Below are 20340 nucleotides of genomic sequence, written 5' to 3' on the forward strand. Positions count from 1 at the left end.
AATTGTCAGTTGTTGTTTGTTTTAACAGCCCCTGTTTGTTGTTTGCGTTGGGTTTTACTCACACGAGCAATGGCTGTGCTTGTTCGGTCATTTGAACCATGGTTGGCACGTCCAACGTGCATTTATGGCTTTGGCGATGATTTATTTTATGCTTACTCCTGCCGTATTAGTGTACAATTCTTTGACCGCCTCTTTACGAGTGGTCCAATGCACTCGGCACAGGTGGTAATGCATTGTTTTGGGAACTTGGCCGTTTTCTCTTTTTCCCTTTTTCATCCGCTTATATATCATTGCTCATGAACCAGATTTACGGAGAACCTGTGGAACTGCCCCACCTCAAATTTAGGATGGAATTTCATCTTGTCATTTTACGTCGTATTCCTTCTTATCATTTTTGTTTCAAAATCAAACAGCATTCCATCGTATTTAGTTGCCTAGTTTTATCTGTTATCGATAAGTCATGCCTCCTAGGAAGCGGCCGGGACAGCCATCAAGTCATGATAGGCCGCCAAACACGTTCTAAGCGAATGCGGACATCAGAGCTGACGGCAACGGTTCCACCTGTACCTGAACCAACTAATAACAATCCCGGTTTGGTCTCCTTGGACGTAAACGCTCTCTCCGCCACCACCATATCGACGGCCATCTCGGAAGCGGTGAAAACAGCATTATCTAAGGACAGTTTCACCGAGATCTTCAGACAAAACACATTTGTGGACAGCACGTCGATTGAAACCACATTAGCAGACCAGTCTCAAGCCGACCTGTCCTCAGATAGCGTCACCTCAGCTGTGAGCAGCCATGTCAGTAGCCTCACCGGTGCAGGTACAAGAAATTAGTCTCTGCCTCTGAGTCTCGACAATGTTCAACCTAAGCATTTTTTTTACTAGAGTGTCAGTAAATCTTAGATCCCGGGTGGGTTCAAAAATTAAAGCTAAAATCTGGGCTAATGACTATGTATAATTTGGGGCCTTATTAGCATCCACCTCTCAAATCGATAAGTATGCGTTATCTATGACACCTTCCACTGGGCCATCAAAGCAGCCGCGGCTGACCCTTGAGTCGTATCACCCAACAAAGAAGGTTTCCAACATACAACAGTGCGTTTCGGCGTTTAACATTTTTGTCTCGGTCTATACTGAGCGATACCAGAGTTAAACCCCACAGTTGATGAAGTATTGCGAGGTAGTCCGTGACATTGCTTTGTCGAACGGGGATTGGCTCTGGTATGACGAACAATTTCGTTATCTGAGGCAATCTGCACCCGATAAATATCCATGGTATCAAATACATTGGGAACTTTGGTTGAGGGCCTCAGCTAATTTTCGGAGATCACAGTCGATCCCCAATAAGCCCCAAACCTCAACACGCCAGCGTTTTCGTTCGAATTTTTTCCCCCGAGGCACGTGTTGGACATTTCATGCCGGAAAACACTGCCAAGGGTGTCAGTTCGAACACGTCTGCTATAAATGTGGAGCAAAGCACCCAGCAATTCAATGCTCAGTACAAACCCCTCAACAGCGGTCTGGTGGAGTTAAACCAAAAGGAAACTCTACTCAAGTATCAGGCCCTTCACAGCCCGCCAGTAACCCCCGTAAGGGCGGAACGGCTTGAATGCCTCTTACACTGTTATTACTGTTAGCATTTTCTTGTCGATGGTTTCCGTTGTGGCTTTCGTGTTAATTTTGTTGGTGATCGGCTTCCTTTTCAATCTCCTAATCTTAAAAGTGTCCTCGCCCAACCGGAAATTGCTTGAATGAAATTTGCGTAAGGAATGCGATGCAGGCCGAATTGTGGGTCCTTTTAGAACTCGCCCTTTTGCGAACTTTCGTACCTCTCCCTTGGGCGTTGTACCCAAGAAAGACCCGTCTGAATTTCTTTTGATTCATCATTTATCCTATCCAAAAGGAAATTCGGTTAATGATGCTATTCCTAACTATTGTTCCTCTGTCAAATACGCATCCGTTAGTGATACGACCACAGCCATTAAAGCCACCGGGGAAGGTTGATTTTTAGCTAACACCTACATCAAGTCGGCTTTTCGTATTATACCAATTCATCCTGCCACTATTCCTTGCTGGGTACGAAGTTCCATAATTTGTATTACTTTGATCGGTGCCTCCCCATGGGTCTTTCTTCTTCAACTTAACACTAAATCCCTGATCAACACCATAATACTCTGATGTTTGGACGTCTGCTTATTGGTAATGTCAACAACGGCAGCGTTATCAGTAAAGAACATTACACACTTATCAGCCATTAAATGTCCCCAAATGTGCATCGCGAGGACAATAGGAAATAACTCAAAAACTGCAATGTTATAAGATTTCCACGTAGGCGGCCATTTGCCGCCGAACCAGTGCTTACCAAAGACAGCCCCGAAGCCTATTAAGCCCGCTGCATCGGTCTAAAGCTCAAGGGTATGCGACGTTTAACATGTATCTTCGAGGAAAAATGATTTGCCGTTGAACTCGTCTAAAAACCACATCCACAGAAGGAGATCCTGTCTCGAGCCTTTACATAAACGAATATGGTGGTGTGGCTGTCGGGCGCCCTTGGTAAGATCGATCAGGCGACGAAGAAAAGCACGGCCCGGGACAATAACTTGACAAGTAAAATTTAGTAATCCTATTAAAGACTGAAGTTCTTTTAGCCTCACTGTGCGACGTTTATAAAAATTGTGCAAGAGCATGCGGCATTTTTGAAGCTTTTCGTCGGGTAGACGCGCTTCTCTTCTCACCGAATCAAGGGTCTTGAAGGGTAATGCCTGCAAACTACAATACTGTATCAGGGCCTACGGTTTTTTCCAGAGCAAGCGGTACCCCTAGAAGATGGCATAAAAAAATAAATTTGCCCAAGTCGGCCTCGCAACGGTCTTTGGTTTTAGCAATAAACAAAAAATCGTCTAAGATGTGGAAAACAGATGAGGCACCCAGGCGATGAATAGACAACCACTCCAATGCGGTACTGAAAGCTTCAAAAATGTTGCATGTCAGCCTTGAAGCCAAATGTCTCTCGATTTCCTTCATTTTCTTCAATGTTTTTGGGTTTAGTATTTTACTGAACCACATGTCTTCTCAAGGGGTATTTAGCAAAGATATCTGCCATGATGACACTGTAATGATTTACGATACCAAAATAATATCGTGTACTAATAGAACTACATATTACGCAAGGAGAACTTGCAACTTTTTCTCCTGAAAATAACAAAACGCATCTCAGTTGACTGTTATGGAAAAAAAAAGGACTGTCAAGTTACTGCACTAGCACACGTACGCAATGCGTTCCTACTTTAAAAAAATATCCCGTAACTTCTCAATTCCCCCTCCCCCCGCCAAAAATCCCGTATCCCTACAACTTTTTTACCTAAATATTCCGTGTTCTTATCTCTTCTCGGCATTTTGGCTAAGATTAGTTTCTCGGCCCAGGGCTACGGTCAAGTCCCATTGTACTACGTACGGTACTTTTTTCAGTGCCACAAGAGGTAGGCACAGAACAGTACAGTTCCGGCTGTTTGTCCGTTCTCTTGAGAAGCGATCACTAGGGTTTTTTGGTTCCTTTTTTGATAGTTTTTGTGTTCAGCTCGAATGCTGAATCATGACGAACTTTCTGAGAACTATTTACCACTTGTAGCTTTTGTTGATATGAGAATCGATGATAGAGAGAGTTTTGGCGATTTGAACCCGGACTGGACCACTGGATTTCAGGTTTTTTCTTAACGAGATTTCAAGTTATTGTGGAACGTTTGGTACCAAGTTATTCTAATACTGAAATCAAGATCATGGAATTGTAAAATTAGAACTTTGGACTGTACTATAGAATAAGCAATTACGGAATTTTAGATTTTTGAGCATTACGAGAAATGGAGTACAGATGTTGTCTTCTTGTCTTCGCCACGGCAGATTTAAACAGTTTTCAAGCACCGAAACCGGGATTACGGAACCGGACTTCGAATACATGGCCCGGTTGTTCGAAAGCCGATTAACTTAATCCAGGATAGCGTAAAATTTTATTTCATGTTTTCAACGTTTTGGTGAAAGTTTCCTTTGCTTATTTTTGTTTTTCAAGATTGACTTCTTCTAAGGTAAAGTTTTACCGAATATCAGCCTTGAACAGCATTTGTTAATTTTCAACCTGAGATTAGCGTTAATCAGCTTTTGAACAACTGGCGCAGGATGATAAGTTGCTGAACTATGATTTGTAATAAGTTTTTCGGATGTTTAAGGCTGATCTTGTAATTTATGGATGTGGGATTTGAATAAAGTCTCATTCAAAAATAATAATAATAATAATAAATAAATAAATAAATCCCGTATCCTTATAACCCGCTAATAGGGCTTCCTTGTTTGTATTTGCAAATTTACTAACATTAATCATAGAGTGGGTTTTTACGGCAAACAACTTCAAGTTATATTACAGATTTATCTTTCCGGTAATCAGTTTACCTGTAGTTGAAGTTCACTGTAACTGGACAATTTGTGTCAACTGTTTGCGAATTCCACAGATACGCCCCCGAAGGCGACTTGTTATGATTTATTTCGATACTTGGTGTTAAAAGCACTTTTACAAAGAAAAGAATGCATTTGTTTTTTCGAAAATTGTAATGGTTATGATTAATTGGTAACAGGACTTCGTGTCATCCAATTCGGTCTGTAATCATACTCGTGACCAAACAAATCAAGTTTATCACTCTTATGATTACAGACCGAATTGGACTCCACTCAGTCCTATTACCATTATTCATGACGAACGCCAGCACTTGAGGATAATTTTTCAGCTTCTCCCCTAAATTAAATTAAGCGCCCTTTCGTCCAGAGCCAGTTTTGAGGAACTACCAAACCTATTGCCCATATTAAAGAGGTTGAAATAGTCACAAAGTGATTACAACAACGTGGATATATATATATTTTGAGACGACGTCCTCGTTTCCGTCGCCGTTGTCGTTGCTTAAAACTCTTTTGCATCAAAAGCAACTTTCGTTTCCGTCGTCGTTGTCGTTGCTTAAGCTCCCTACAAATACACCCAAACAGCCTTGGACAAACACCATTTTTAGGATACATTTACATTCGGGACTGCAGCCCTTATTTTGATCGTTTAGTGTTTGTTTTTAGTAAACGAAAGTTACTACTGCTACCAAGTTTGCGTATACGAGTGATTAAAGAAAGAAGCAACAAATACAAGTGTTTTAGGAGCATTATCAGTTTAAAACTCACAGCTTTGTCGTGGTTGTTGGTATGTTGTTCAATAGATGAACTGAACGTTTCCCATTGCAGTTAAAAACGTTCTCAAATGGAAACCCCCAATTTTTCGTGTAGCTGCGGCAGTGACACAAATTCTCACAAGCACGAACATCTGTGAAAAGATTGTCAAAACCTTGTCAAAAAGTAAAGAAATTACCTAGCCTTTATGGGATTTGTTTTAAATCTCAAATTTTGGAAATGTAATTTATGCATTAAAGACAAGTGGCCAAGTTACAAAAATAACTTAAAGATTATCATGTCGAGGAAGGTTTTTGGTGTTTCATGTTTGAGTGATCTTGTCTCAATTTAAATTCGTCTGTAATTCTTACATCTGCAAATAGATCATCTGCTTATAAACAAATGGAAATCGGGGTAAAACACAAAGCACTACAAAAGAAGATTCAGTGGTACTCAGGAGAAAATGGCTTGCGTAGAGCTGTGAGCTGTAAACTATTGATATGGGGTAATGATGTTATGGAAAAATCATTCTAGAATTCATCCTTTCATTGCTATAGCTTTGCTTCGTGTGATAACGAAGTAACCATACTCGAAGGGGCAATAAGGGCAATAAGCTCAGTAAGATCTCACCTATAACAGAAACGTAAAACGTCTTTGATTCAGTGCCAACTTCATTGGTGGCGATGCAACTATAGTTACCATCCTGGTTGATTTTGCTCCACACTATTCCCTCAGTCCCGAAGGCCAAGGTCGTAGATGAGTTCATCATTGATATGTTGATAAGTGGCGTTCCTTCAGACAAGCACGACACATAATGCTCCGAGACTGTTCGAACCACTCGTGAAGGAAATATTACCTTCGGTTTAGCTGAAAGAAAAGATGATGTACATATTTTAGGCCTCATTTAACTATAGTACATCGTAAAAGAAAACAGACCCGTCGTTAAAATATTTAACTATATTTAACTACATTTAACTATATTTAGCTAGAGGACCATCATAAATACTCGTGTTTTTCGGCTATTCTAAATTTGAGCAAAAACAATAAACAAAGTTGACGTTTCGTATGATAAAACAAACATTTTTAAAAGTGACCGTTGAACAAATTTTTAAAAATTTTGTAGCGGAGCTCAGGCGCGCGAGTCGCGCCAGCGGAGCTCTATGGGTAAGAAATTTTGAGAAATCTATCGATGCGAGAAATTTTGGTTATAACGTCAGCGTACACCCGTCCGCCCACCCATACAGACTATCGGGATCTAGGTGAGGAGGAATGACCGCCTCTGGGGAGGGGGTGTTTATGCAAGTTTCCTTGGCGGGAAATCGCATGGCCAGCGTTGCATTTGGCAAGCGCGCTTTTTTGGCCGCAAATGACATTGACTGTCATTGGTTTTTATGCTCAATCAAAGCCAGTTTAGCCAAATTATTTGCGTTAGTATGAAAAAGTGTGAGACATTCGTCCAAAGACTGCGAACATCAGTCGTCGTCTAATTTTATTACTTCTCACGTTTGTTTGGTTTGAACCAGTAAGAATCAGTGTTTAGGTGTTACGAGCAGCGAAATGGGTCAGCTCTGCAAGAGGAAAGCTCGATCGTGTTGTTTGGCAAGGTTGTAATGGCGCTGTCTTCAGATAATGCTGCGTAACGACAGGATGTTTTACCGCAGAGAATCCTTACTTGAAGAAGCAGTTCCTCGGTGAACATGGGAAGAGACTGTAAAAAGATTATCAAGGCACCAGCTAAGGATTTGTATTAGCAAAACTAAGCTTAGGAAAGCTTGCTTAGCAAAGAAACTATTATGTGTGAAATGAGTAATTGTTGACTTTATCACTGTTACCAGGCAGGTATTCCTTTTTTGCCTTTTATACGGGCATTTATATGTCAAATAGCTTGGCAATTTGTCTATCTCAATACTAGATCTAGATATGTTTGTTACTTGTCTTATTTCTCAGTGAGAAGTCGAAGAAAACATCGTACCTCCTTTTTGATTTCTTTTCAAATGTTTTTTTGTTTCGACACCCCGTCAATTTGCTTTGCACCTACAATTGGTTTGGACTAAAAAATTGCTTATTTGTTTAATCCAAATGTTTGCTATCCAATAACTTAGTTGGATGCTGAGACTCTTCGTTTTTCCTAATAGTAATAGTAATAGACTTCAACGGTTCAAACTCCGTTGAAGCCCTGAATTTTTCAGGCTTCTCTACGCAATTGTAAAAATTGCGTTCATAACTGCGAAGATCATAGCTTCACTTGATTTCATATCCGCAGTTCATATATGATTCATTTCATATACCATTTCAGCATTGATTCATTCCTCACGGGATCATTAGAACCCACAAATGACCAGCTCCCAACGTCAGTGGCTTCATAGCTCAGTTGGTTAGAGCGTCGCACCGGAATCGCGAGGTCACGGGTTCAAACCCCGTTGAAGTCCTGAATTTTTCAGGCTTCTCTACGCAATTGTAAAAATTGCGTTTGTACGTTCGGCTTTTAAAGATTATGCTTGGCTGCATATCTTGTATTGTAGCCATGTATATTACTAGCATATTGAAACATGTTATCGATCGCTTCAGGTAGGGGGTCTTTATGCCATGCATGCAACAATTTCAAAACTTGTAGGCGATAAATAATAGGTGCGGTTACACTAGACCTCTTGCCCATGGGGAACCTTGGGGTTACAGCTTGGGTTGGGTTTACCCTGGGTTATGATCGACTCCCCATTTGCGGTTACACAGTTGTATATTACCCAAGGGGAAGGTAAGCGTTGGCCTGTTTTGGTGGGAAACTTACCTTTAAGATACTGACAAGATGAGATTTATTAGTTTTTCCACTAAATGGTTTTTGAAAAACTAATTACAATACAAAATGCATTAAAATTAAGGATCTAAAAAAAAAAGTAAACATCGAAGATCTACATCTGAACGACAAACTTTTCTTTGGCTTATTTTCGGTAATTGTCACGATCGGCGCTTCTCTTAAACTGTCCACCTCAATTAAGTTCAGCGATTCATCGCTTCATTTTAAAAAGGCAACAAAGACGTCGACTTCAGTTACGCTTTCTCTAGTCCTTGCAACTCTCCAATTTATAATTTAGACGTCGACTTGCTGCTGGCCAGAAAAGGCGTGCTTGGGTATTTCCACGTCCGCAGTTGTTTACACAGTTCATCACAGCATGTATTTTTCTCGCGTTCGGCAATCTTGTGATTGGTTGAGCCACTTTGGGGTTTTGTTAACCGTTAGACTTACATCTGGAACTGTCATGGGCAATTATTTTGTTCTTTTTGACGTATCCATGGAAATTTCCCACAGAAAATTTTCCTTTGGGCAAATCGGTCACACATAAAAAATTGCTTCCCCGTGGGAAAAAGCCACTTACCCAAGGGCAAAATGGCTAGTGTATTAACCGCAGCTATTATTAAGTGTTAAAAGGCCTAGTAGATTTAGCAAAGGTTTGGCTTTCTCTGAGTCACTACCAAATGATTCGGCAAAAAATATTAATCTTACAACATGATTTTGTTTCACCGGAATTTTTTTTCTTATATCGGTTTTGTATACACTTCCCCAAGCTGATATGCCATAAGAAATATAAGGATAGATTAGATTATAGTATATTGGTCTTAGTTGCTTAATTGAGAAGTAATACTTTAATTTCGATATCATTCCAGTGTTTCGGGATATACGGGAACAGACAAAAGAGATGTGGTGTTTCCGACTCGTCAATCATAACGCCTAGGTATTTTATACATTGCTTACGTTCTAACGAATAAGAGGAGCAGTCACTATTTTTTATGTTAAGGTTTATTGGGATATCCTTTTTTTGTGGATTTGATAATCATGAAGTTTGTTTTACCCCTTTTGATAGACAGCTTGTTAACATCGCACTATCTTTTCACTTTGGCTAGTTCAGAGTTCATTAAGTGTTCGAGTGATTTAAGATCCCTTGCGGATGCAAATACATTTGTATCATCCGCAAAGATCTTGATACTTAATTTTTGTGAGCTATTTGGCAAATCATTAATGTAGATTTAAAAGAGCAGAGGTCCTAGTGTGCGTCCTTGTGGGATTCCACATAACATTGTCTGTTTGGGGGACTTCACTCCATCCAACTCAACATGCTGTTTCCTATTCGAAAGATAGCTTTGAAACCAGTTTAAAGGAGTCCCCCTTATTCCATAAGCTTCCAATTTTCTCAGCAAGATCATATATATGGTTTACAGTATCAAAGGCTTTTGAAAAGATAACACCACAAGTGTATAAATTATTATCAATGGCCTTTCTTAGCGTATTTGTGATTTCAGTTATAGCTTTAATGGTTGAATGTCCTTTTCTAAAGCCAAATTGAAATTGAAAGAGGATTTTCTGCTTCTCAATGTAGTTGATAAGCTGCTTGTGTATACGTTTTTCAAATATTTGTGCAGACGTTGATAACATTGAGATAGGGAGAAAACTGGTAGGATCTGTAACCTCTCCTCCTTTGTCAATTGGTGTAACCTTAGAAATTTTCAAGATGTCAGGTACGACACCCTGTTGTAAGGATTGGTTAAAAATGAAGGTTAGGCATTCAGTTATATGGCTTGAAGCTAGTTTAATAAACTTTCGAGGTACTCCGATAGTTGATTTGTTGAGGTTTGTTACCATTAATAAATAATAAACTTCATGGACAAGGATACTGCGGAAGGTAAAACTATCTCGAAAAGAATGTTTGATATATTGCATTGAGCTATCATCATCATTATTATTCGGCGGGAGTTTGTCAGCAATCTCACAGCCAATATTAATAAAATATATGTATTAAGTTGATGCGCAATACTAGCTTTATCTCTTTAACACCTATTTTTATGAATCAGTTTTGTAGTTGGGGGTTGCCCACAACCTTTTTTCCTGCTTATCATCATGCCGATTAGTTTGCATGTTGTTTTCACTATTTAATCTAAATTGTCCTTGAAAATACTTTTTTTGGCTACATCCTTAATTCGGTTTAATTTGTTTTTACAAGTTTTGTAATAGGTTACTTTATTAGGATCGTTACTAAGGAAGTGAGTTTAAAAAGGTTGTTGCCTTCCTTTTATACATTTCAGAATGGCATTAGATATCCAGGGTTTAGCTGACTGTTTTCTCTTTTTGTTTGATAATTTTCGCATAGGTGCATGTTTATCAGATAAGGATTTATTATGCTTCGATTAACATCTTCATCGACCAGGTTATTAAAATCTATAGCTTCAAGGCCACTTAAAAATAAATCCTTGTTAAAACAAGGGAAGTCCCTAAAAAGTTTTGGTTCTTGGCGTAAAGGAAGCCGGTTTGTCACTGTAGAAAACGGGTAAATGATCTGTTATATCAGCTAAACATATTGCTGCTTTTGTTATTTTTTTGGGAACGTTTGTGTAGATGTGGTCAATCAGCGTTGTGGTGTGATCTGTTATACGAGTAGCTTTAGTAATAAGTGGCATACAACCCAAGCCAAATAGCATGTCAAGATAATCAGATGTTTGGTTATCTCTATTGTAGTTTAAGAAATTTATGTTTATGTCACCTAAAACAAAGACCTCCTTACCTTTATTGTTTAGATTACATAATTACTCTTTAAGTGAATTATGAAAATTTGCGAATCTTTGGATGGGTGCCTATAAATACAACCGACAAGTATGTTATTTTGTTTTTTTCGAGTAATTTCGACCCAGCTTGATTCTATTCCGTCATCTGATAGTTCTAAGTCCCGCCGTCTAATGAGCCTAATTCTTGAGAAATATAAAGGCCGACACCTCCTGCACTTGTTGGTGAATTAGTATTCAAAAAGACATAACCGGTATGCTAATATTATAAATGTTTTTTTGTTTCAATTTTGTTTCAGATATAGCTATAATTTCCGGAGTCCTTTTTACAGCCAAATAATATCTTCTAACGACGTTAGATTTTTAGGTAGGCTACGCATGTTAAAGTGTATTATAGAAAATCCATAGTGTTTTTTCGTCTCATAAAAGAAATTTCCAGACTGTTTGATTGGGTGTAACTGTTGTATGGAGACTCTTGTAGCTCACTTTCTCTTTCAGGGCTAGTAATAATATCTCCAAATAGATCTTTAGACTCAATGAGAGATTGAAGCGACTCCAGTAGTCTTAAGGAACTCTCGGGAATCCAAAGCGAAAAATGGAAGCTCAGAGAGCACATTATGGTTTAATTCAGAATGATTAAAAGAAATCAATAACATGACTACGAAAAGTGAAGATAAATAGTCGGACATTTAAGAATGACTACTTATATAGCCATAATGTGCTCTACTTTGTGGACTTTTCGTCGGAAGTATCTAGCGATGAACGTCACTTGCATTTCCTGATTTAAATTTAGCTAAATCTTGGCTTATTCTCGTCCTGCCTAAGAAAGATCCTTCCATTATATGTCCAGATATATTTCCACTTTAGCTTCTTTTTCACCTTGTTAACTTCACCAAAGAGGTTTTTCTTGAATGGAGTGAGTAACTCGGCGATGAAAACGTCGGCCTCGGATGAGAGGTTGAAGTTTGGCAGATCTTTAGCTTTCTTCCTCGCCAACTTTCGCCTGTTAGAATAGAATTTGTTTCTAACACTACGGCGGTAAATTTCATGATTAGTTTCGGCGGCGCGTCTTCCTTGTAAGGGGAAATTGGGTAAGAAATCGAGATGTCATTGTCCTGTAATGGTACTCCAATAACGTTGCCAACCGATTTGTGAATGGCTTCCGCCGGGCAGTCCTCGTTTGCCATAACTCCCGTTACCTCCAGGCAGTCTCGCCTTAGGTATTGAGCGATGTCTTCAACCACAAAGGATGTGTTATAGGCAAGTTTCTCCACACTCTTTGTGTTCACTTTAATGTTTGCAATGTCCGACCCATGTCGAGTAACATTTTCATTAGTGTTCTTTATCATGTAATTTGTGATAATCGGTATTGGCATAAATTGATATTTTACCGACACGGAACAGAGACCTGGGTGCGAGCGTAGTATGCTAGGGTTCATGGGTAGTACGTTTGTAAAAGAGACGGTTGAGAAACTTGTGACATTCTACGGTCAGCCTTGCTACTAGTACTTTCGCTTTTAGGTTTATTTTTATTGTGTATTTTCACGTCTCATGATTTGTTTTTCATTCTGTTTGTTCATAGATTGACCTTTAAACCCCAAAGGTAGCGCCACTGCATTTGGTCGGGGTACACGGTCCCTATTTTTCCTAACAAGAGGTTTTTTGGGGTTTACGTGTCCGGCTTTGGCGCATGTAGGGCCTTACTTGTTGTACTTTATCCATTTTTGTTGGGAGCTTATTGTTGCAATTGAAACATGTCGTGGGCCTGGCCGACCAACGCGCCCATGCCTCAACCTTTGAGTGTGTTCGGTTGTGTAGTGAAGGCAAAATTTCTTCAATAGCTCGATCATTGTAGTTGTCTGATAGAAACTTTACCGTTGAGTCTATTTCCTTCAGTTGATTAGCTAGTTATTCCAATTTTGCGTTTACAGGAGCAAGCTCCTGTTTTAAAAGTTTTTTTTTACCTGCTCAAGAGTAATATTTGCAGCCATGGTCGGCAATTTTAGCGTCGATGGTGGGACGGGTGAAAAACGTTGCCGTCCGCCATGACATGCTAAGCTCTCCACGGTGAACATGGGAAGAGACTGTAAAAATGTTATCAAGGCACCTAAGGATTTGTATTAGCAAAGCTAAGCTTAGCAAAGCTAAGCTTAGCAAAGCTTGCTTACCAAAGAAACTATTATGTGTGAAATGAGTGATTGTTGACTTTATAACTGTTACCAGGTTCGTACTCCTTTTTTGCCATTTATACGGGCATTTATGTCAAATAGCTTGGCAATTTGCCTATCTTACTACGAGATGTGTTTGTTACTTGTCTTATTTCTCAGAGAGAAGTCGAAGAAAACATCGCAGCTCTTCTTTGATTTCTTTTCAAATGTTTTGTTGTTTCGACACCATGTCAATTCGCTTTGCACCTAAAATTGGTTTGGGCTAAAAAAATGCTTATTTGTTTAAACCAAATGTTTGCTATCCAATAACTTAGTTGGATGCTGAGACTCTTCTTTTTTCCTAATAGTGATGGTGATGGTGATGGTGATGGTGATGGTAATAGTAACAGAATGCATGATATAAAAACAACGTAGAAACTATATTATCTTGTGTTTAAAAATCAGCCTATTTACATAAGACGAGATACTAGTAAATCTTTTGCGCTTAACCTTTTTTGGTGATACACTTTTAAACTTATTGAAGAAAAGGCAAGCGAAATCCAGACGGCTTTCATCCTGATTGGCTTTGCGTTTGTAAGTTTAGGGTGAAGTTTACCAGAGAATGACATTCCAAAGTAAACACGATTTCAACAGATGAGCATTGGAAACACAAGTAGTCACAACAATTCTCGTTCTTACAACAAAAAACCGCAAACTTTTAAGGCAATTGTAGTAAAAACTGTTCATCTTTTGTTCAATGTTGACGGGGAACTATTTTTTTCAGAAAGCCATTTAGTATTTTTTTTTGTCTGTGTTATTGCCAATGAGATGTTATCATTATCAGTGATCTCAAAAGTAATACCATTGACAACTTCTAGGCAAGGTTTGTAGTTTGTAATAATCATAGCTGTTCGAGGTCAATAATAAAACCACTGAACGCTGAAACCAATCTCAACTTTACGAGATTTGCATTTGATTCATGTCTTATGCTTTCGCTCTGTCAAGATCATTTTTCTCAATGAAAAGTAAAGTCGCTTTTGCGGAGATTTCGATGTTATTAAAAAGGAAATCTATGGAACGCCATAGCTAGTACTGGATATTATTTGTGCATTTGCCGGGGTTACTGGCCGCAGATCGAATCTGTGTTTTGACCTAGGGACCTATGATTGGTCGAGTCGCAAGATACAGTTCCATAAAATGGAACTGGAGCTGTAATTGGCTCAATCCGAGAAAAGAATGAGGATGTGAGCACTTTCGTGGCTGCGTTGCGTGACATCGCCATGGCTGGGAAGGAGACTACCAACAAGTATAATTGATGCTATTTATCAAATCCTCCGAAAGTGTTGTCTTTCTTTAAGGAAACAGACTTCGCAAATCGTCCTCGGTTCGTACGCAATTGCTAATCGGTTTTGCGCCATTTTAGTCCGGTATATGAAAGTCTAACCTGCTAGCAGATAATAGTTGGATAAATAGAACATGTAAGTGTGACGATAAACCTAAAAACCAATACAACCTCCACACAACAAACAAACAAACAAACATCAAATTGTTTGTGCATATGATGCATTTAGACTAAATTGGCATTTGATGTAAGACTACTATCATCAGTAAAATGTAAAATACTTAATGGATCTGAATATATCGACGAAAGGAAGGCAGCTTAAACACACTCCCTAATGTCTGATAACTGCTAGTTTCTTGATATAAGTAATGTCAAAGTTGAAAAGGGTATGAGGACACTTTGTAACGCTTATCAAAATCGGTTTGCATTCCTGGAGATGCTCAGTGAGTATTTCCTTACTTTTTTTAAGAGACAGGCAGTTTCCGCTGGTAGTATTCCCGTAAGTTGCATAATGTGCCATGAAGCCTGAAGCTGAAACAGTTTGATCAGTTACGAATCGAACATGCAGGACATTGCTCGTGCTCCAAACACACCAAGGACTTTGATAACCACAGTGTTTTATTTTTATGGAACTCGATGGATAGTTTGAATCAGATACTTCCACATAGTCATACGGACAGTGTTTTCCACCATATTCCACAGAAAAGTGAGAAAACTGCAAGTAAATGTGGCTGCCTGGTGTTACAGTAATAGACCAGGTGCAGTTCAGGTTATGTGGGTAGCTGGATGGATAATTCGGACTCGAGAAGTTTCCTTGAAGATCAGTCAAGCTGTGTTCACACGACCCTAGGAAAAAGAAGAGCACTTTGTTAATCTTTCATATATGGAGAAGGACTAGCTACAATGATTGTAGCCAGGGAACAATCAAGCAACCACCAAAAAACAAAAAATTCAATCTAGGACACAGAAGTTTTAAAGTGGGAAGCCGCTGTAGACCCTGTGCAAAAATGGCTGCCTTTAAATTATTCTTTTGTTCATATTCAAAATAGCCCAATTAACGTCGTTCAGGATAACAAATTCTTGAGAACTTTCGTCTCAAAAAAGAGGGTAGTTTTGAATATGAAAAAAAGAATAATTTAAAGGCAGCCATTTTTGCATAGGGTCTATAAGATTATACATCGACGATTTCAGTATTGAATTTATAAAATACGCTTCGACAGATTTTGACAGGACTAACTAATTCAATTTGAGTTTAGGATGCATAAATTATCACTTAATAAGCATGACAGATTTAGAAAAGAATTTCTTTAAATGTATCTACAGATTTAAAAAAGAATTTCTTTAAATGTATCTATAGCACGAGGTAAGTCCATTTCTACGGTTTCGTGTAGTCATCTCCTGTTTGCACATTACAACGAATTACATTGTTGATAAATTTTGGATTACTATGTTGCTTGTTTCTTTTTACGGAAAAGGAAAAGGTTGTTAATCATTTATACTCATAATCATGTAGTCCAAAAGGTATTTATAAAATGCTTGTTTGCAATCGATTGAATGGTGGCTATGGTTGTGCAGCAAAAACGTGAAAAAAAATTATAATCACAACAAAGAAGACCTTACCGGAGTCCTGCCTCGAGTCTTGGGATTGAAATTAGTTTATCGTATTTTATAACATAGCTTGGATAAAACGCGCGTTCTGATTGACCAGTTGGTCACTTACCATTTGCCCATGGGTGCACGCTCGCTGACGACAGCTGACGTGAGATCTAACTTTCCGAGATTGCGGAAAGACTAAAATGCCATCACTAGCGCATCAGTCCTAATTTTCCAAGACTTATTTTCCTCCTCTTAGAATAGGGATGAACCTCTACAGAGCTCAAAATAGAATGATATAGCCCTAAAGATTAATCAGCAGTGGAAAAGCTGCTAATTATTAAGGTCACTCCTGGACATGTTTAGTGAGTATTTCCTTACTTTGTATTGCATTGACTGACAGGCAGTTTCCGCTGACAGTATTCCCGTAAGTTGCATAATGTGCCATGAAGTTTGAAGCTGAAAAAGTGTGTTTAGTTACGAATCGAAGATGCAGGGCATTGCTCATGCTCCAGACACACCAAGGACTTTGATTTCCACAGCGTTTTATTTTTATGGAACCCGATGGATAGTTTAAGTCAGATACTTCCACGTAGTCAAATAAACAGTGTTTTCCACCATATCCCACAGAAAAGTTAGAAAACTGCAAGTAAATGTGGCTGCCTGGTGTTACAGTAATAGACCAGGTGCAGTTCAGATTATGTGGGTAGCTGGATGGATAATTCGGACTCGAGAAGTTTCCTTGAAGATCAGTCAAGCTGTGTTCACACGACCCTAGGAAAAAGAAGAGCACTTTGTTAATCTTTCATATATGGAGAAGGACTAGCTACTGTAACAATGATTGTAGCCAGGGAACAATCAAGCAACCACCAAAAACAAAAAATTCAATCTAGGACACAGAAGTTTTAAAGTGGGAAGCTCCTATAAGATTATACATGGACGACTTCATTATTGGTTTTATAAAATACGCTACGACAGATTTTAACAGGACTAATTAATTCAATCTGAGTTTAGGATGCATAAATTATCACTTAATAAGCATGACAGATTTAAAGAAGAATTTCTTTAAGTGAATCTATAGCACGAGGTAACTTCATTTCTACGGTTTCGTGTAGTCATCTCCTGTTTGCACATTACAACGAATTACATTGTTGATAAATTTTGGATTATTGTGTTGCTTGTTTCTTTTTACGGCAAATGAAAAGGTTGTTAATAATTTATACTCATAATCATGTAGTCCAAAAGGTATTTATAAAATGCTTGTTTGCAATCGATTGAATGGTGGCTATGGTTGTGCAGCAAAAACGTGAAAAAAAAATTATAATCACAACAAAGAAGACCTTACCGGAGTCCTGCCTCGAGTCTTGGGATTGAAATTAGTTTATTGTATTTTATAACATAGCTTGGATAAAACGCGCGTTCTGATTGGCCAGTTGGTCATTTACCATTTGCCCATGGGTGCACGCTCGCTGACGACAGCTGACGTGAGATCTAACTTTCCGAGATTGCGGAAAGACTAAAATGCCATCACTAGCGCATAAGTCCTAATTTTCCAAGACTTATTTTCCTCCTCTTAGAATAAGGATAAACCTCTACAGAGCTCAAAATAGAATGATATAGCAGTAAAGATTAATCAGCAGTGGTAAAGCAGCTAATTATTACGGTCATTCCTGGACATGCTTAGTGAGTATTTCCTTACTTTGTGTTGCATTGAGAGAGAGGCAATTTCCGCTGGCAGTATTCCCGTAAGTTGCATAATGTGCCATGAAGCCTGAAGCTGAAACAGTTTGAGCAGTTACGAATCGAACATGCAGGACATTGCTCGTGCTCCAAACACACCAAGGACTTTGATAACCACAGTGTTTTATTTTTATGGAACTCGATGGATAGTTTGAATCAGATACTTCCACATAGTCAAACGAACAGTGTTTTCCACCATATCCCACAGAAAAGTTAGAAAACTGCAAGTAAATGTGGCTGCCTGGTGTTACAGTAATAGACCAGGTGCAGTTCAGATTATGTGGGTAGCTGGATGGATAATTCGGACTCGAGAAGTTTCCTTGAAGATCAGTTAAGCTGTGTTCACACGACCCTAGGAAAAAAAAGAGCACTTTGTTAATCTTTCATATGTGGAGAAGGACTAGCTACAATGATTGTAGCCAGGGAACAATCAAGCAACCACCAAAAACAAAAAATTCAATCTACTACACAGAAGTTTTAAAGTGGGAATCTCCTATGGACGACTTCAGTATTGGTTTTATAAAATACGCTACGACAGATTTTGACAGGACTAACTAATTCAATTTGAGTTTAGGATGCATAAATTATCACTTAATAAGCATGACAGATTTAGAAAAGAATTTCTTTAAATGTATCTATAGCACGAGGTAAGTCCATTTCTACGGTTTCGTGTAGTCATCTCCTGTTTGCACATTACAACGAATTACATTGTTGATAAATTTTGGATTACTATGTTGCTTGTTTCTTTTTACGGAAAAGGAAAAGGTTGTTAATCATTTATACTCATAATCATGTAGTCCAAAAGGTATTTATAAAATGCTTGTTTGCAATCGATTGAATGGTGGCTATGGTTGTGCAGCAAAAACGTGAAAAAAAAATTATAATCACAACAAAGAAGACCTTACCGGAGTCCTGCCTCGAGTCTTGGGATTGAAATTAGTTTATCGTATTTTATAACATAGCTTGGATAAAACGCGCGTTCTGATTGGCCAGTTGGTCATTTACCATTTGCCCATGGGTGCACGCTCGCTGACGACAGCTGACGTGAGATCTAACTTTCCGAGATTGCGGAAAGACTAAAATGCCATCACTAGCGCATCAGTCCTAATTTTCCAAGACTTATTTTCCTCCTCTTAGAATAGGGATGAACCTCTACAGAGCTCAAAATAGAATGATATAGCCCTAAAGATTAATCAGCAGTGGAAAAGCTGCTAATTATTAAGGTCACTCCTGGACATGTTTAGTGAGTATTTCCTTACTTTGTGTTGCATTGACTGACAGGCAGTTTCCGCTGACAGTATTCCCGTAAGTTGCATAATGTGCCATGAAGCCTGAAGCTGAAACAGTTTGATCAGTTACGAATCGAACATGCAGGACATTGCTCGTGCTCCAAACACACCAAGGACTTTGATAACCACAGTGTTTTATTTTTATGGAACTCGATGGATAGTTTGAATCAGATACTTCCACATAGTCAAACGAACAGTGTTTTCCACCATATTCCACAAAAAAATTAGAAAACTGCAAGAGAAGGTGGCTGCCTGGTGTTACAGTAATAGACCAGGTGCAGTTCAGATTATGTGGGTAGCTGGATGGATAATTCGGACTCGAGAAGTTTCCTTGAAGATCAGTAAAGCTGTGTTCACACGACCCTAGGAAAAAGAAGAGCACTTTGTTAATCTTTAATATATGGAGAAGGACTAGCTGCTGTAACAATGATTGTAGCCAGCGAACAATGAAGCAACCACCAAAAACAAAAAATTCAATCTACGACACAGAAGTTTTAAAGTGGGAAGCTCCTATAAGATTATACATGGACGACTTCAGTATTGGTTTTATAAAATACGCTACGACAGATTTTGACAGGACTAACTAATTCAATCTGAGTTTAGGATGCATACCATTCATAAATTATCACTTAATAAGCTTGATAGATTTAAAGAAGAATTTCTTTAAGTGAATCTATAGCAAGAGGTACCGGTAAGTTCATTTCTACCATTTAGTGTAGTCATCTCCTGTTTGCACATTACAACTAATTACATTGTTGAATGTTTCTTTTTGCGGCAAATGGAAAGGTTGTTAATAATTTATACTCATAATCATGTAGTCCAAAAGGTATTTATAAAATGCATGTTTGCAATCGATTGAATGGTGGCTATGGTTGTGCAGCAAAAACGTGAAAAAAAAATTATAATCACATTAAAAAAGACCCTACCAGTGTCCTGCCTCGAGTCTTGGGATTGACATTAGTTTATCGTATTATATTCCAGTAACGAAATGAATGTGGAGCTCCGCTTTTAGGCCTGGCTGAATATATATTTTATGTTTAGAATGATCTCATTGCTAAAGGCGTCAGAGAATAATAAAAAGGTTTGAATTGTCATCCATTTATCTTAAAGAATTTAAATGAAAATGTTTTCGATACATACGTGGTGTGGAGGGCATTTGAGTTGTACTTGTCGTCATCGAATAGTTTGCTGCCAGAAATAAGTACAAATATTAATGTTAGTATTGATAATCGTGGAAAGTCAACCTCTTTGCTTCAGGATCTTTCCAATTCACCTCACTTTTCTTCTTGCATAGTGTGTTGTTTATGTCTGTGATTGCTGATGTTAGCTTGAGTCAAAGATCGAATGTGTTCCTGACAGTATTCGTTGCAGTCGGAGAAAATACTTTGGAGCAGAAAACGGGGAAACAAGTCGGTGCACCGTTGTCTAAAATCTAGTACCAGAGGAATTAAAACTAATTAAAGCCACTCACATTGAACCTAAAA

General features: G+C 38.6%; 1 protein-coding gene and 1 pseudogene across 1 annotated transcript; one reads left to right on the plus strand and one right to left on the minus strand.

Moving 5' to 3' along the window:
• Positions 1-460: 460 nt before the first annotated feature.
• Positions 461-1614, plus strand: LOC138036677 (uncharacterized; annotated as a pseudogene).
• Positions 1615-14565: 12951 nt separating this feature from the next.
• On the minus strand, positions 14566-20082 carry LOC138036691 (dorsal-ventral patterning tolloid-like protein 1). Its single transcript, XM_068882806.1, has 5 exons — positions 19997-20082; positions 18827-19219; positions 17527-17919; positions 16209-16601; positions 14566-15080 (listed from the first exon to the last, which is right to left on the minus strand). Exons 1-5 carry the CDS (start codon positions 20031-20033, stop codon positions 14566-14568), a joined length of 1731 nt encoding a protein of 576 aa, XP_068738907.1. The 5' UTR covers positions 20034-20082.
• Positions 20083-20340: the final 258 nt, after the last annotated feature.

The sequence above is a fragment of the Montipora capricornis genome, unplaced genomic scaffold, assembly GCF_036669925.1.
Source record: "Montipora capricornis isolate CH-2021 unplaced genomic scaffold, ASM3666992v2 scaffold_496, whole genome shotgun sequence".
Lineage (NCBI taxonomy): Eukaryota > Metazoa > Cnidaria > Anthozoa > Scleractinia > Acroporidae > Montipora > Montipora capricornis.

Bases quoted from the DNA above. Each gene is read 5' to 3' on its own strand.
- LOC138036691 (XM_068882806.1), bottom strand. From the start codon at position 20,033: ATGACGACAAGTACAACTCAAATGCCCTCCACACCAC. The intron at 16,602-17,526 runs GTAAGGAAATAC...TCTTTTTCCTAG, and splicing joins CTCTCTCAATGCAACACAAA to GGTCGTGTGAACACAGCTTG. The intron at 15,081-16,208 runs GTAAGGAAATAC...TCTTTTTCCTAG, and splicing joins GTCAGTCAATGCAATACAAA to GGTCGTGTGAACACAGCTTG.